This window comes from Dermochelys coriacea, chromosome 5 (assembly GCF_009764565.3).
Source record: "Dermochelys coriacea isolate rDerCor1 chromosome 5, rDerCor1.pri.v4, whole genome shotgun sequence".
Classification (NCBI taxonomy): domain Eukaryota; kingdom Metazoa; phylum Chordata; order Testudines; family Dermochelyidae; genus Dermochelys; species Dermochelys coriacea.
This window is the reverse complement of record NC_050072.1, coordinates 21,239,851-21,256,792: the sequence shown is the minus strand read 5'-3', so window position 1 is coordinate 21,256,792 and position 16,942 is coordinate 21,239,851. Positions and strand designations below refer to the sequence as shown.

At 46.1% G+C, this 16,942-nt stretch overlaps 1 protein-coding gene across 2 annotated transcripts in view; it reads left to right on the top strand.

Annotated features, from left to right (window-relative positions):
• Positions 1 to 16,942, top strand: part of ATP8B1 (ATPase phospholipid transporting 8B1) — a 145,077-nt gene that overhangs the window by 114,311 nt on the left and 13,824 nt on the right. For both annotated transcript variants that reach the window (XM_038401318.2, XM_043514306.1), the window contains 3 exons: positions 5,506 to 5,638; positions 7,614 to 7,902; positions 8,211 to 8,434. In XM_038401318.2, coding sequence (XP_038257246.1) covers positions 5,506 to 5,638; positions 7,614 to 7,902; positions 8,211 to 8,434 — 646 coding nt within the window. The remainder of the gene's footprint in view (positions 1 to 5,505; positions 5,639 to 7,613; positions 7,903 to 8,210; positions 8,435 to 16,942) is intronic.

Here is a 16,942-nt window from a genome sequence, read left to right as displayed (position 1 = left end):
CCAGAGGCAAAGCTAAAGCAAAAAAAACCGGCCAGCTTCCTTCCCCCCCTCAGGAGCCATTCCTTGGGGAAGAAGTTAAAACTGGCTCTCCTGTCTCCGGTAACTGCCGCTCCGTGGCTCCGTACCTTTCACTCTGCAGGCATCTCACTACGTGAGTCAGCTGCCTCGCTACATGGTGCTGAGGCTCAGGGCTTTCAGTTGCCTGCCTCTTTCAGCTCTCCCTCAGCCACCTCTGTCATTATGGTGCCTAGAGCTGCTACGTTGCAGAGAATACAAGCAGCGGCTGCGGCACCATCCTTTGATCATGTAGTGCCGCTTTTGCAGCCGCCGGTCTTGGCACCGAGCCTCCTGCAGTCTCCAGCCTCCCTTACAGTGCCTACCTCAGGGGCACCTACTCCGCTGAGCCAGCTTCCACCTCCAGGACACCCTTCAATGCACGAGCAGATGCCCCAGCAGACTCTGCCTCCACCAGTTACACCAGCACCAACTCCTGGTCAGTCAGCTCCACCACAATTTTTACAGCCAGAGGAATTAAGGGTGTCCCATGCTCCTGAGTCTCCTCTTCTCAGCACCAGTCTATCACGAGACCTTTAGCACCCTACTATCAGTACTCCCCTACCACTTCAAGCCCCTCCAATGAAGTGTGGGAGGAAGAGGAATACGATGAACAGATGTTTTCCTCTCAGTACTCTCCCCAGATTCAGTTACCTACAACTGGGAGATGCATTACAGCATGATCTCAATATCCTCACGGCTATCCGCACTGGTATGGCTATCCCTGGATGGGACCACCTATGCTCACACCCGGGGCAGGGGCCACATTGGGGTCCATGGACTGACACCAAACCACACTCAGGTGTTCCGCGGGCTGTTAGACCTTCCCCACTGCCGGCTGACACTGACACCCACAAAAGACCTGAAGTGGCCGCCACCCCTACAGAGGACACTGTCCCATACACCACCTCTACAGTGATAACACCACAAGACGCCATTGTACCCCCACCAGCGCCCACTACTAATGAGCTCGCTCATTTTCAAGAGTTGTTTCAGAGAGTAGCAGAAGAGCTCAAGATTACCCTGGAGGAGGTACCTGAAACACACCACGAGCTTACCGACATCCTGCAAGCTACGACCTCCTCCAAAATAGCCCTACTGATTAATGGGGCCATTATGGAACCTGCAAAAACTATTTGGCAGACCCCAGTCACAATAACACCCACTAGCAAGGACTGGACTGCAAATATTTTGTCCCATCTAAGAGTTCTGAGTTTCTATTTACGCACCCATCATCTAATTTGCCAGTGGTTGATGCAGTCAATCAGAAAAACAAATACTAACACTTCCGATCCACTCCATCCGACAAAGATAACAAGAGACTGGACTCCTCTGGCCGCAAAGTGTATTTTTCTTCCACTTTGCAATTTAGAGTAGCGAACTATACGGCGCTCTTAGCAAAATATGACCACAAAAATTATGCTATGGTAATGCATATGGTAATTTATTGATGATGTGTCGAAGGATAAACGACAACAGTTTAAAGCAATGGTGTCCAAGGGCCAATTGATCTCCTGGACAGCTCTTCAAGCCACCCTCGATGCTGTGGACGCAGCGGCCAGATCCACAGCCATGGCCATCATCATGCAGCAGGCCTCATGGTTTGCTTCTTCCTCCTTTTCGAAGGAGATATAGAATACGGTTGAAGATCTCCCCTTCAATGGAGATAAGCTCTTTGCCTCTACGACCAATGAAGTCCTTCACTCCATGAAGGACTCATGTGCCACACTCCGATCCTTAGGCATCCAAACACCTGCCTCAAAGAAGAGACAATATAGATATCAGCTATACCAACAACTGTGTTACCATACCTTTGTGCAGCATCCACCTTTAAGACAATATGATACACAACAATGACATAGACCCAGGAACCAACGACGTCTCCCTCCGCAAACAACAGCGACCCACCCTCCTAACCCAAATAAACAAATCTGAAGTCTTGATTGAGGGTATAGAAAATCTTGCATCATCTCCAGTGCCAACTCCAACCAATCATTTATTTGGGACACTTTGCGTCCATTTCTGGCCAACTGGAAAACCATCCCTACAGACAGATGAGTCCTGGAAATTATCAGATCGGGTTATGCCATCCCCTTCCTCTCTTTACCTCCTACCCACCCTTCCATCCCATCCCTCTTCAGGGACCCCTCTCACGAACAATTGCTCTGTCAGGAGGTACAACACCTCATACGTCTCCGAGTAATAGAGGAGGTACCCCCTCAACACAGAGGGAAAGGGTTTTATCCCCACTACTTCTTTACGGAAAAGAAAAATGGCGGTTGGCGCCCTATCCTCGATCTTCAATGTTCGAACAAGTTCGTCAAGAAACAGAAATTCCGGATGGTTACACTCCTAGTGATAATTCCGACACTGGAGCAAGGAGATTCAACCCTCGACCTCCAAGACACACATTTCCATGTCTGTCCACCCTGCCCATCGATGTTTCCTCAGGTTTGCTCTGGGAGCGCAACACTACCAATACAGAGTCCTTCCATTTGGCCTCTCCACCACACCATGTGTCTTCTCCAAGATGCTACCAGTTGTAATAGCACATCTCAGGAAAAAAGGGGATCCTCATATTTCCTTACCTGGATGTTTGGCTCCTCAAGTCTCCCACACAGTTAGAAGCGAACCATGCAACTCTTGTAACCCTTCACTGCTTCCACACCTTAGGCCTGCAAATAAACAAAAATAAATCTACACAACAAATCGACTTCATCGGCGCCCACCTCAATTACACCACTGGTCTTGCATCTCTTCCCCAGGACAGATTCCACACAATGGGCAACCTTATTACCCAGATACGTGCCAGTCCACAGACTACAGTCCGAGACTCCCTATAGTTATTAGGATATATAGCCGCTTGCACATTTGTGGTCGCAAATGCTCACCTGTACATGCGATGCCTTCAGGGTTGGCTAGCCATAGTACAAACCAAACAAGCACAGGCTAAACAAGTTACTAACTATGCCCCAGAAAGTTAAGGACCCAATTCTGTGGTGGACCTCTCCCATCAACCTCTGCATGGGGATTCCCTTCTGACAAGATCCCCCTTCAATTATCATCACCCCAGATGCATCCCTCACAGGATTGGGAGCACACATGGGCCACCACACCACTAAGGTTCTCTAGGCTGCTTCGGAAACCAAGCTTCAGATAAATTTGCTGGAGCTCAGGGCCGTATGCAATGCCTGCCCCATTTCCTTCCCATCATTCAAAACCGCCGAAGTCGAATCATGACCGACAACATCATGTGCATGTTTTACGTCAACAGACGGGGGGAAGCCTGGTCACACTCCCTCTGCACAGAGGTGGTAAAACTTTTTGGAACTGGTGCCTTCAATACAACATCCATATTTCCTCCTCATACTTGCCAGGTTCTCAGAATACCACCGCAGATGAGCTCAGCCGATTGTTCCCCATACAGCAAGAGTGGGAACTCAACGACACCATTCTTTCCAACATCTTCCAGACCTGGGATTATCCGCAACTGGATCTATTTGCACAGCAACAAACAAAAAATGCCCAACATTCTTCTCCAGAGCAGGCCTGGGGAAACACTCACGGGGAGATGCCTTTATGCTCCCATGGACTGAAACTCTCATGTATGCATTCCCACCAATGCCTCTATTGCACAGAGTAATTCAGAAGATACGAACAGACAGAGCCAACATCATTCTCATAGCCCCAGCATGGCCCAGACAACTGTGGTACTCCTTTCTCCTGCACATGTTAGACAAGCCATCCATTCCTCTTCCCCCACTCAGCAACCTCCTATCACAATGCTGGGGACAACTATTTCACACTGATGTACAACACCTCCACCTGAGGGCCTGGCTGATCAATGGTTCTCTAATGCCGAATTAACATATTTGGACCAAGTGCTTACTGTCTTGCTACACAGCAGAACACACAACATGCGTACTACCTACCTGCATAAATAAATGGAAATGGTTCACATCTTGGTGCGCTGACAAACTTACCCCTCCAGTTTCTGCTTCACTCCCACTGGATTACCTGTTACACCTTAACATCTGGTCTCTCTCTATGAGCTCACTCAAAGTCTACTTCACGGCAATCACCGCCTTCCACCAATGTTACAGTCTTTGCCCATTCAGTCACCAAAAGTTTCCTGAAGGGTATCCAGACGTTATACCCAGACGTGAAACCACCTGCTGCACCTTGGGATTTACACCTAGTCCTCAAAGCCCTGATGGATAAACCCTTTGAACCGATGGCTAACTGGCTCCCTTCTCCACCTATCCATGAAGACAGTCTTCTTCATAGTAATCACGTCTGCCAGACAAGTAGAAGAAATGAGGGTGCTTATGGCGGACCCTCCGTATACCACGTTCTTCCGCAATAAGGTCACGTTCCTCATGCATCCAAAGTTCTTACCTAAGATACACTCTTCCTTTCACCTCAATGAGACTATACACCTCCCAACGTTTTCTCCAAAACCTCACGCTAATGCCTTTGAAACAGCAATGCACGTTCTTGATGTTTACAGAGCATTATCCTTTCACCTGGATAGAACAAAACTGTTCAGAAAAGCCCCTAGACTTTGTCTCTGCTACTCAGCGCTCACAGGAAAATGTTATCTCTACACAGAGACTTTCCAAATGGATTGCTGACTGCATACGCCTTTGTTACCAACTCAGGTAAATACATCCTCCTACATCAATTAGGACACCAGAGCTGTCTCCACCTCCACGGCTTTACTCCGTAATGTCCCACTGTCTGACATATGCAAGGCAGCTACCTGGGCATCGAACCTTACCTTTGCCAATCACTACGCTCTCATCCACACTGCAGTGTCTGACACCAGAATGGGTAGAGCTGTCTTGTCAACAGCCTCCTTGCCTCATCTGAAGTCCCAACTATCCTAAGGGATACTGCTTTTCAGTCACCTGAAGGGGAGCACCCACAGGGACATCTCTCTCGAAGAAGAGGTTATTCACCCTGTGCAGTAACTGACGTTCTTCGAGATGAGTGTCCCTGTGGGTGCTCCACTGCCCGCCCTCCTCCCCTCTACTTCATAATTCGTAACGCACTCCGTTGTAGAGAAGGAACTGAGGAGCCCTGGCTGTGCACACGCTATTAAACACTGGCAGCTCGAGAGCATGCGCAGCCCTTAGGGGTACTGTTGTAGAAATCTCTGATCGAAAGCGTTGAGATGCACCTTGACCTGAAGTGGAGCACACACAGGGACGCTCATCTCGAAGAACGTCTGTTACTGCACAGGGTGAGTCATCTCCTCCTACAGCATATGCTGTATCCCTTTCTTGCAGATCTCCCATCCAAGTACTGACCTCTTCACACTTAACTTGGTTTGAAGTTTACCTTTAGGTTTCCCATAGATAGGCCCACTACAGTAGTAATTGTAAAAATCATAGGCAGTATTTGTAGTTTTTAGATGACCTACATTAAAACTCTGCATTCATTTTTCAGTGCTCTTCTTCAAACAAGGTTGGAAAACCAGAATAACAAAGCTGGATCAGATATAAACTCCTCTCAAAGAACGAATGAGCCATTCTTTCAATCTGGTAGAAATCGTGCTTTAATAATCACTGGTTCCTGGCTGGTACGTATAAAGCAGACTTTTCCCTTGCTTCAATTTGGGGAATTTTCTGGGATACATAACTTGTCAAAGGCTAATAGTACTGTAAATTGGAATCTTATGTTTCTCATCGTTAACTACTCCTTCATTCATTTGACTGCTACCCTGAAGCACCAGATGAAAGATATTTAACCTCTCTGCCTCAGTTGCCTCCATCTATAAAATGCCAAACTATAAAACTAGTCTTTGAAAATGTAATAGATAAAGCAATAAAATATCTCTCATAATCTATCAACTTTAACCATCAAAGCAAAAAAGAATCTTCTGTAAAAAGAACAATCTAATGTTAGAATTATTCATAATCAAGGGACTCTGAAAGTCTAGTGCTAAAGAAGAACCAGAAAGATGCAAAATTAGATCTTTGAAGCCCCAACGTGCTCTGAACAGACAGCAGTCATTACTTCATGGTTGAAATACGGGAGGTCCCTGGTATACGTCTCCCCCTTATCTGTTGTTTCGCATACCCGTTACTCATCAATAGGGGAACTTGTTTCAATTCACATCGGGCCCGATCCGCATATCCGTCGTTTGCAGCACTGTACTGTAAGTTGCAAACAAGGCATATGCTGGAGCGCCGGAGCAGGGCAAGCCCCTGCGTCTCGATGCAGCTCCCTGTCTGGAGCTCCGGAGTGGGGCAAGCCCTTGCATCCCGACTCCACTCCCCGGCAGGAGCTCCGGGCAGAGTGGGGCAAGCTCCTGACACTGATCCCTGGAAGGAGCACCAGGGTCCCCTGCCGGGCGGAGTAGGCCAAGTCCCCACTCCTGCTCACCTGTTGAACATAGCAGGACAAGCCTCTATGCCCCGATCTCACTCTCTGGCAGGAGTCCCGGGCAGAGTGGGTCAAGCCCCACGCATCAGGGTGGTGGTGGTGCAGAGTGTGTGGTGGTACAGGGGGCACACATTTTTACGGGCCCCCCCCATTTTTCTGGGAGCCCCTGGCCAGAGCATCTATCATTTGTTTCTCTCTCTCTCTCTCTCCCCAAGGGTGCTGGAGGGGGGAGAACTGCCAGATCGCTCCTACCCCTCCGCCCCCCATCATTGCTTGCCCACCCTGGCACCCACCCAAGTGTCCCCTCCTGCCTACGCCACTGCTGACATACTTGGATATGTCATTTCAGTATTCGTGGCCCTTTTCAAGAACACAACCCCAACGTATACTGGGGACCTGCTGTAGAGGGTATGTTTGAGAGCAAAAGTATGAACAAAGTTGTCAGAAATAAAAGAAAGCTCATATGGTACCTTGTACTGTGGTCTAATGTTTTAAGAGTTCAGAAAACATTGAAGGACTTTCAGTAAAGAAGTGACCTGGTTGGCAATCAAGTATTGGTGAGAATCCTATTGGCAGAATTCTGTATAAACCAGAGTGGGAGAAGATAGATGCGCAAATAACAAATCTAAAACTATTCAGCTTAGAAGTGACTATTAACCCATGTATAAATCTGTGTCTCAACTGGATAACATAAATCAAAACCCAAAGATTATACCTGAAATGATGAGCTTCACTGTCTTGCTAATATTAGGCTTCAGAGGGAGCTCAGAATTTTTAATAACTTCACCAGTACAAATCACTTGCATTTGATGATGACAGCTTGGTGTTCCAGGTGATCACATTTTCCATTTTTTTCCCCCCCAAAAATTTTATACCACAGAAACTAATATTTATTCTTCAAAATGAATTAGCTGAAGATGGAAAGGATATTTTCCATTAATTTCTGCAAGAAGTATTACAATATAAGAAGTTGTACAAAAACCTACCGCATTCACTGTCCCCTTTTTCTTCAGAGAAGTTTCATTCAGGTGGTATTACAAAAGTGCACATAATGTAGCTGAGAGTCAAGGTATTTCAGACTTTAAAAATGTTATGAGAGCAGTCCTTAGAACACTCTATCTTTAAATAGCGAAGAAGGGATAATAATTACTTTCTCTTTGATTATCCAGAATGAAATCCTTTTAGAGAAGAAGAAGAAGAAGAAGAAACTTCTAAAACTGAAATTTCCCAGAACAGCAGAAGAGAGAGAAAAGCAAAGTCAGAGTAAAAGGAGAGCTAATGTTAACAAAGAACAGCAACAAAGAAACTTTGTAGACTTGGCATGCGAGTGCAGTGCAGTGATCTGCTGCCGCGTAACTCCCAAACAGAAGGCCATGGTGGTGGAGCTGGTGAAGAAATATAAGAAAGCTATAACTTTGGCTATTGGCGATGGTGCCAATGATGTAAACATGATCAAAAGTAAGTCATCTATAAAACTTCACTAGCTATTTGTTTTTTGTTTTTGCTTTTGAAGGTCTTGCATCACTTTATTAGAAAGTGCTATTTTCCCCAAGTTCAGACAGTCTTTTTAACAATTGAAATAGCTGTTTAGATACATAAAGAATAATTTGGGTCCAGAGAAATTTACAGTAGAGAATGGGAATTGTTAAATGATTGTATAAGCTGGAGTGTTACTGTGCATCTTTATTTGTTGAATAATATATCATTTTTTAATAAAACCTTGCTTATTCAATGTGGTACTCTTTTTGTTTTTTTATTTAATGTAGCTGCTCATATTGGTGTTGGAATTAGTGGACAAGAAGGCATGCAAGCAGTCATGTCGAGTGACTATTCTTTTGGACAATTCAGATACCTGCAAAGATTACTATTAGTTCATGGCCGATGGTCCTATATAAGGATGTGCAAGTTCCTACGATATTTCTTCTACAAAAACTTTGCATTTACGCTAGTACACTTCTGGTACTCATTCTTCAATGGTTATTCTGCCCAGGTAAGAGAAGTGCTTATCTAACATGAACTAGATAAACTTACTTTTTGCCAAAACAAAATAATGGAGATCAACTTATTAAGTGATGATGTAATTTAAGTAAACAGCATTAAAGGAAGCAGCCTTTGCAGGTTCATGTTAGAGCCTTTCGTATCATTGTGGTGGAATTCATACCTACTCTATTACTCATGCCTTGGAAAGATGTTAACCTCCAGCTATAGTGCTATTGGTATGTTAATCTTCACTAATTTAACTTTTTTTCTGATCAATGTAGTTTATCATGTGCGCAGAAAAAAATAAGGATATAGTAAATAATAAGAATTCCATGTACACTTGGCTATTACAACATAAAGCTGGAAATCAATAGCATGAGTGAACCATGAACTTATGGATCTAAAGGTAGAGGAGGCCTGGGATGACTTTAAATCAAAGCTGCAGAAGCTATCGGAAGCCTGTATCCCAAGAAAGGGGAAAAAATTCATAGGAAGGAGTTGTAGACCAAGCTGGATGAGCAAGCATCTTAGAGAGGTGATTAAGAAGAAGCAGAAAGCATACAGGGAGTGGAAGATGGGAGGGATCAGCAAGGAAAGCTACCTAATTGAGGTCAGAACATGTAGGGATAAAGTGAGACAGGCTAAAAGTCAAGTAGAGTTGGACCTTGCAAAGGGAATTAAAACCAATAGTAAAAGGTTCTATAGCCATATAAATAAGAAGAAAACTAAGAAAGAAGAAGTGGGGCCGCTTAACACTGAGGATGGAGTGGAGGTTAAAGATAATCTAGGCATGGCCCAGTATCTAAACAAATACTTTGCCTCAGTCTTTAATAAGGCTAAAGAGGATCTTAGGGATAATGGTAGCATGACAAATGGGAATGGGGATATGGAGGTAGATATTACCATATCTGAGGTAGAAGTGAAACTGAAACAGCTGAATGGGACTAAATCGGGGGGCCCAGATAATCTTCATCCAAGAATATTAAAGGAATTGGCACCTGAAATTGCAAGCCCATTAGCAAGAATTTTTAATGAATCCGTAAACTCAGGAGTAGTACCGAATGATTGGAGAATTGCTAATATAGTTCCTATTTTTAAGAAAGGAAAAAAAAAGTGATCCGGGTAACTACAGGCCAGTTAGTTTGACATCTGTAGTATGCAAGGTCCTGGAAAAAATTTTGAAGGAGAAATTAGTTAAGGACATTGAAGTCAATGGTAAATGGGACAAAATACAACATGGTTTTACAAAAAGTAGATCATGCCAAACCAATCTGATCTCCTTTTTTGAAAAAGTAACAGATTTTTTAGATAAAGGAAATGCAGTGGATCTCATTTACCTAGATTTCAGTAAGGCATTTGATACCGTGCCACATGGGGAATTATTAGTTAAATTGGAGAAAATGGGGATCAATATGAACATCAAAAGGTGGATAAGGAATTCGTTAAAGGGGAGACTGCAACGGGTCCTACTGAAAGGAGAACTGTCAGGTTGGAGGGAGGTTACCAGTGGAGTTCCTCGGGGATCGGTTTTGGGACCAATCTTATTTAATCTTTTTATTACTGACCTTGGCACAAAAAGTGGGAGTGTGCTAATAAAGTTGCAGATGATACAAAGCTGGGAGGTATTGCCAATTCGGAGAAGGATCGGGATATTATACAGGAGGATCTGGATGACCTTGTAAACTGGAGTATTAGTAATAGGATGAAATTTAATAGTGAGAAGTGTAAGGTTATGTATTTAGGGATTAATAACAAGAATTTTAGTTATAAGTTGGGGACGCATCAATTAGAAGTAACGGAAGAGGAGAAGGACCTTGGAGTATTGGTTGATCATAGGATGACTATGAGCTGCCATTGTGATATGGCTGTGAAAAAAGCTAATGCGGTTTTGGGATGCATCAGGAGAGGCATTTTCAGTAGGGATAAGGAGGTTTTAGTACCATTATACAAGGCACTGGTGAGACCTCACCTAGAATACTGTGTGCAGTTCTGGTCTCCCATGTTTAAAAAGGATGAATTCAAACTGGAGCAGGTACAGAGAAGGGCTACTAGGATGATCCGAGGAATGGAAAACTTGTCTTATGAACGGATACTCAAGGAGCGTGGCTTGTTTAGCCTAACTAAAAGAAGGTTGAGGGGAGATATGATTGCTCTCTGTAAATATATCAGAGGGATAAATACAGGAGAGGGAGAGGAATTATTTCAGCTCAGCACCAATGTGGACACAAGAACAAATGGGTATAAACTGGCCACCAGGAAGTTTAGACTTGAAATCAGACGAAGGTTTTTAACCATCAGAGGAGTGAAGTTTTGGAATAGCCTTCCAAGGGAAGCAGTGGGGGCAAAAGATCTATCTGGTTTTAAGATTCTACTTGATAAGTTTATGGAGGAGATGGTATGATGGGATAATGGGATTTTGGTAAGTAATTGATCTTTAAATATTCAGGGTAAATAGGCCAAATCCCCTGAGATGGGATATTAGATGGATGGGATCTGAGTTACCCAGGAAAGAATTTTCTGTAGTATCTGGCTGGTGAATCTTGCCCATATGCTCACGGTTTAGCTGATTGCCATATTTGGGGTCGGGAAGGAATTTTCCTCCAGGGCAGATTGGAGAGGCCCTGGAGGTTTTTCGCCTTCCTCTGTAGCATGGGGCATGGTTGACTTGAGGGAGGCTTCTCTGTTCCTTGAAGTCTTTAAACCATGATTTAAGGACTTCAATAGCTCAGACATAGGTGAGGTTTTTCATAGGAGTGGGTGGGTGAGATTCTGTGGCCTGCGCTGTGCAGGAGGTCGGACTAGATGATCAGAATGGTCCCTTCTGACCTTAGTATCTATGAATCTATGAAAAACATTGTTTCTCTCCCACCATGTCATCTGGTAATCTCAGTCTCTCAGTTTAGTTATTTGTGAAATACCCCATCCCCTCTACCCTCTTCAAAAGGCCCGGAAGGGTCAACTAGCTGCAGGACAACTTGGGCTTTGCAAGTTTTATCTAATAAGATATTTTTGTCCCAGACTTTAGAGAATTTTGGTTCTATTTTTCTAAACAATAAATAGTTTGGGAATGCATGTTAGCAGCCAGAACTGTTGAAAAAGCTATTACTGTGAAAATAACGGTTACTCACCTTTGTAACTGTTGTTCTTCACGATGAGTTGCTCATATCCATTCCAACTAGGTGTGTGCACACACCGCGTGCACAGTCATCAGAAAGATTTTCCCCTAGCAGCATCCATCAGGTCAGCTGTGGAGTCCCCTGGAATGGCACCTCCATGGCGCTCAATATATGACCCTGCTGACCCAGTGCCCCCTCAGTTCCTTCCTGCCGGTTACTCCAACAGAGGGGAAGGGGGTCAGGTTTGGAATGGATATGAGCAACACATCTTGAAGAAGAACAGTTACAAAGGCGATTATCCATTTTTTCTCCTTCGAGTGCTTGCTCATATCGATTCCAATTAGGTGACTCCCAAGATATACCTAGGCGGTGGGGTCGAAGTTAAGGAATGTTGATTGTAGCACTGCTCTACCAAAAGCCATGTCGTCCCTGGCATGCCGGATGATGGTGTAGTGTGAGGCAAAGGTATGCACCGAGGACCAAGTCACTGCCCTGCATACTGGGCCAGGAACGCCACTGATGAGGCCTGGGCCCTAGTGATACGCGCGGTAAAAGCTGGGGTCGGCATCCTGTCCTGTTCATAGCAAGTGTGGATGAAGGATGTGATCCAGGAGGATATTCTTTGAGAGGAGACCAGGAGGCCTTTCATCCAGTCCACCACCGCAACGAATAGCTGGGTTGATTTCCTGAACGGCTTAGTGCACTCGATGTAGGAAACTAGGGCTCTGTAGACATTGAGGGAATGCAGCATGAGGTTTCGGGTAAAAGATGGGCAGGAAAAGGTCCTGGCTGGTGTGAAAGGCCAACACCACCTTGGGGGGAGAGGCTGGGTGCAGTCTGCGTTGAACCTTCTCCCTGTGGAAGACTGTGTAAGACGATTCCGAGGTGAGGGCCTTCAGCTCGGAGACGCATCTTGCTGACGTAATGGTGACTAGGAAAGCTGTCTTGCAGGAAAGATACAGGAGGGAGCATGTGGCCAGCGGTTCGAACAGGGGCCCCAAGAGCCTTGAAAGGATCAGGTTAAGGTCCCATGTAGGGATAGGCTGCCAGATCTGAGGATAGAGACGGTCTTCAGAAAGCGACCATTGGGTTGGCAAAGACAGAGCGGCCAGATGCGCCCAGATGGAAGGCTGAGATGGCAGCGAGGTGAATCCTCACGGAGGACTCCGCCAGGCCTTGCTGTTTCAGTTGCAAGAGATACTCCAAAATGCGGGGCACCAGCGCTTGGAGTGGGGGTGTGCGGCACTGGTCACACCAACATGAAAACCTTTTCCACTTTGCCAGGTACGTGGCTCTAGAAGAGGGCTTCCTACTGGGTCCAAACACAGAAGCTCTGTGGGGTTCAGCCATGCAGCTTCCAACCCGTGAGGTGGAGGGACCGTACATCGGGATGACAGAGGCGACTGTGGTCCTGAGTTAGCAGGTCGGGGAGAAGAGGCAATATGACCGGATCATCCACCGACAACTCTAGCAGCGTGGTGTACCAGTGCTGGCAAGGCCACACTGGAGCTACCAGAATCACTCTCGCCCCGTCACTGCAGATCTTGAGCAGGACCTTGTGCACAAGAGGGAACAGAGGAAAGGCATAGAGCAGGTGACCAGTCCAAGGAAGCAGGAATGAATCCGTGAGGGAGCCTGGGCTGTGACCTTGCCTGTTGCTGCGGGTGGCAAATGGGTCGACCTTGGGAAACCCCCACCTTTTGGAAGATGGGGTGGACTACATCTGGTCAGAGAGACCACTTCTGTGAGTGGAAGGACCTGCTGAGGTGGTCCGCCAGCGTGTTCTGGATCCTAGGAAGAAAGGATGTGACCAGGTGAATGGAGCGGGCTATGCAGAATTCCCACAGCCGAATGGCTTCCTGGCAGAGAGGGGACGAAAGGACCCCCCCCCTTGCTTGTTGATGTAGAACATGGCCGTGGTGTTTTGTGAGAACCACCACACAGCAACCTTGCAGTTGTGCCTGAAAGGTTTGGCAAGCAAGGCGTACCGTCATCAGCTCCCTGATGTTGATATGGAAGGAGAGCTTGGCCCGAGACCACAGGCCCTGAGTCTGAAGGTTCCCCAGATGTGATCCCCACCCCGTAGCTGACATGTCCGTGACCAGGGACAAGGAAGGATGGGGGCTGTGGAAGGGGACTCCCCCTGCACACCACTCGGGGGTCAAGCCACCAGTGGAGGGAGGTGAGGACATGCTCCAAGACACTGACCACCCAATTCAGGCTGTTGCACCCTGGGCGATAGCCTGAGGTGAGCCTCACTTGTAACGACTTGTCAAGGTTCCTTCCCCACTCTGAACTCTAGGGTACAGATGTGGAGACCTGCATGAAGACCTTCTAAGCTTACTTTTACCAGCTTAGGTTAAAACTTCCCCAAGGTACAAACTATTTTACCTTTTGCCCTTGGACTTCCACTGCCACCACCAAACGTCTAACCAGGTTTATTTTTGAGAAAGCATTGTTTGGAAATGTCTTTTCCCCCCAAAATCTTCAACAAAACCTTGCACTCCTCTTGATTAAAAATCCTCACCAATTTGCATAGGTGACCACAGACCCAAACCCTTGGATCTTAAGAACAATGAAAAAAGCATTCAATTTCTTACGAGAAGAATTTTAATATAAGAAAAGGTAAAAAGAATCACCTCTGTAAAAATCAGGGTAAAGTAAATACCTTACAGGGTAATTAGATTCAAAACATAGAGAATCCCTTTAGGCAAAACCTTAAGTTACAAAAAGACACAAAGACAGGAATATCCATTCTATTCAGCACAGCTTATTTTCTCAGCCATTTAAAGAAATCATAATCTAACGCATATCTAGCTAGATTACTTACTAAATTCTAAGACTCCATTCCTGTTCTGTGCCCGGCAAAAGCAACACCCAGACAGACACAGAGCCCTTTGTTTCTCCCTCCCCTTCCAGCTGTGAAAGTATCTTGTCTCCTCATTGGTCATTGTAGTCAGGTGCCAGTGAGGTTATCCTAGCTTCTTAACCCTTTACAGGGGAAAGGGTTTTTCCTCTGTCCAGGAGGAATTTTAAAGGTGTTTACCCTTCCCTTTATATTTATGACACGGATTCTGGTGTGCCGGGTCACATATGTACAGGAAGCCATGTGGTCTAGGAGACTTGGGCATCCCCTTGCTGTTGAAGTCGGGAATCACTGAAGGCCTTGCATGATGCCCGCGATAGCTTGGAAATGGGAGTTTGGTAGGAGGGCCTGCGCCTGAACGGAGTCCAGCACTGCCCCGATGAATTTGATCTGGGTCAGTTCTAGGGTCGACTTCGCTACGTTGAGGAGGGGACCCAGCCATTCGAATGTAAACCTGACAAGGGGAGGTTGGGCTGCACCTGCTCTCTGGTGCGGCCCCGAAGCAACCAGTCATGAAGGTAGGGATACATTTGCACTCACCATCAACAGAGGAAGGCAGCCAGGACTGACATACACTTGGTGAACACTCAGGGGGCTGTGGAAAGGCCGAATGGGAGGGCCGTAACCGGGTAATGTTCATGATTGACCACAAAGCGCAGGAAACGCCTGTGTGCCGGATGAATCGCTATGTGGAAGTACGCATCTTTCATGTCGAGGGCAGCATACCAGTCTCCAGGATCCAGTGAAGGGATAATGGTGCCCAGGGAGACCATGTGGAACTTCAGCTTTACCATGAATCTGTTGAGCCCGCGCAGGTCCAGAATGGGCTGAAAGCCCCCTTTGGCCTTGGGGATTAGGAAATATCAGGAGTAGAACCCCTTGCCCCTTAGTTCCCGTGGAACCTCCTCTTCCATCCCCAAGGTGAGGAGTGCCTGAACCTCCTGAATAAGGAGTTGTTCATGAGAGGGGTCCCTGAAGAGGGATGGGGAAGGGTGGTCGGGGGAGTGGGTAGGAGCAGAATTGGATAGAGTATCCTGCTTCCACCATGTGAAGGACTCAGCGGTTCGAACCCCAGCAGCCACAACAACACTCCTACCCCCCTCAGATGAGGCAGGACTTTTATATGCAGTGGGGGCAGAATGGCAGGAGAGAGCCTTCCAATCCCCCATTTGGGCAAGGCCAGGGCCCAGCCAAACCATCGTCTGGTTCGAAGCAGGCCTTTTGAAGTGACACCCGAGGACAGACTTACCCCTGGATCCTTCCCTACCCTTTTTATCAGCAATGCTACTTAGACATATATATGCCTGAGGACAGTGAGGTCAAATTTAAGTAATTTTCCATCCTGAGTTGTCACCTAAAATAAGTAAAATTTCTTTTAAATTTTGCATAAATCATACAGTCGAAAGCACAAATAGAAGACTATTATTTGCACTAATTTATGTTCTTCCAGAGATGTCTCTGTGGGTGCTCCACTCTAGGTTTTGGTGTGTCCCTGCACCTTCGTGTGGAGATTTTTATAGCAGTACTTGCACTGGTCACGCACACGCAGAGCCTGCCCTCCCTTACTCCCCCGCTCTGAGTGTACATATGCATGACCCGTCTCCTCAGTTCCTTCTCTATCATCCCTGGCCTGAGAGGGAGCTCAGCAGATTCGTTACAGACTTTCTCTCCCTTTGTTACAATTACCTTTCTAGTTAGTTTGTTTGTTACCAGTAGTTACTTAGTTACCATTTTCTATCTTTTTCTCTTTAACAAAAAACAAAAAAACAAAAAAAAACCCCAAACAAATAAAAAAAACTTTCTTTGTTCCTGTCAGCGGCAGCTGCTTCCAACATGCCTGGTTCTCCAGGCTTTAAGCACTGTTCTACCTGCAAGGATGCCATCCCTCTGTCAGATGGCCATGCAAAGTGCAAAAATTTTTGGGGGAGTCCCACATCCCCCCAAAATGTGCCCATTGTAGCAAACTTAAATCTAAAGCATGGAAAGACAGGGAGCTGAAACTAAAACTGTTCTTCCTTTAAAAATTAGGGTCAGCTTCAGACCCGGGCACTGACTCTGGCTCCGTTGCACGCTACAGCCCCCACCCTCACTGCAAAGAAAGACGAGAAAACTGTTAGTTTTTGTTTTTTAAAAAAATATAATTGCCGTTCTGGCAAAATATGACCACAAAAATTACAACAAATTCATGGATTTTATTGATGACATTCTGGAAGAAAAGAACAATTCACAGCTCTAGTTTCCAAGGGACAAATCATCTCATGTACTGCTCTTCAAGTAGCCCTTGATGCAGCCAACACTGCAGCAAGATGCACTGCTACAGCAGTGGTCATGCGCCAAGGTTCCTAGCTATCCTCCTCTTCCTTTCCTTGAGAGGTCCAGAATACCACTGAAGATCTTCCCTTCAACAGTGACAAACCCTACCAGCATCCACACTACCCTGCATGTACCCAGCAATTCCATAGATCACATCAGCGACAACAACGCCAGAGACCCAGATACCAGCATCACCGTCCCAATTCCTCAGCGTCTCAATCCC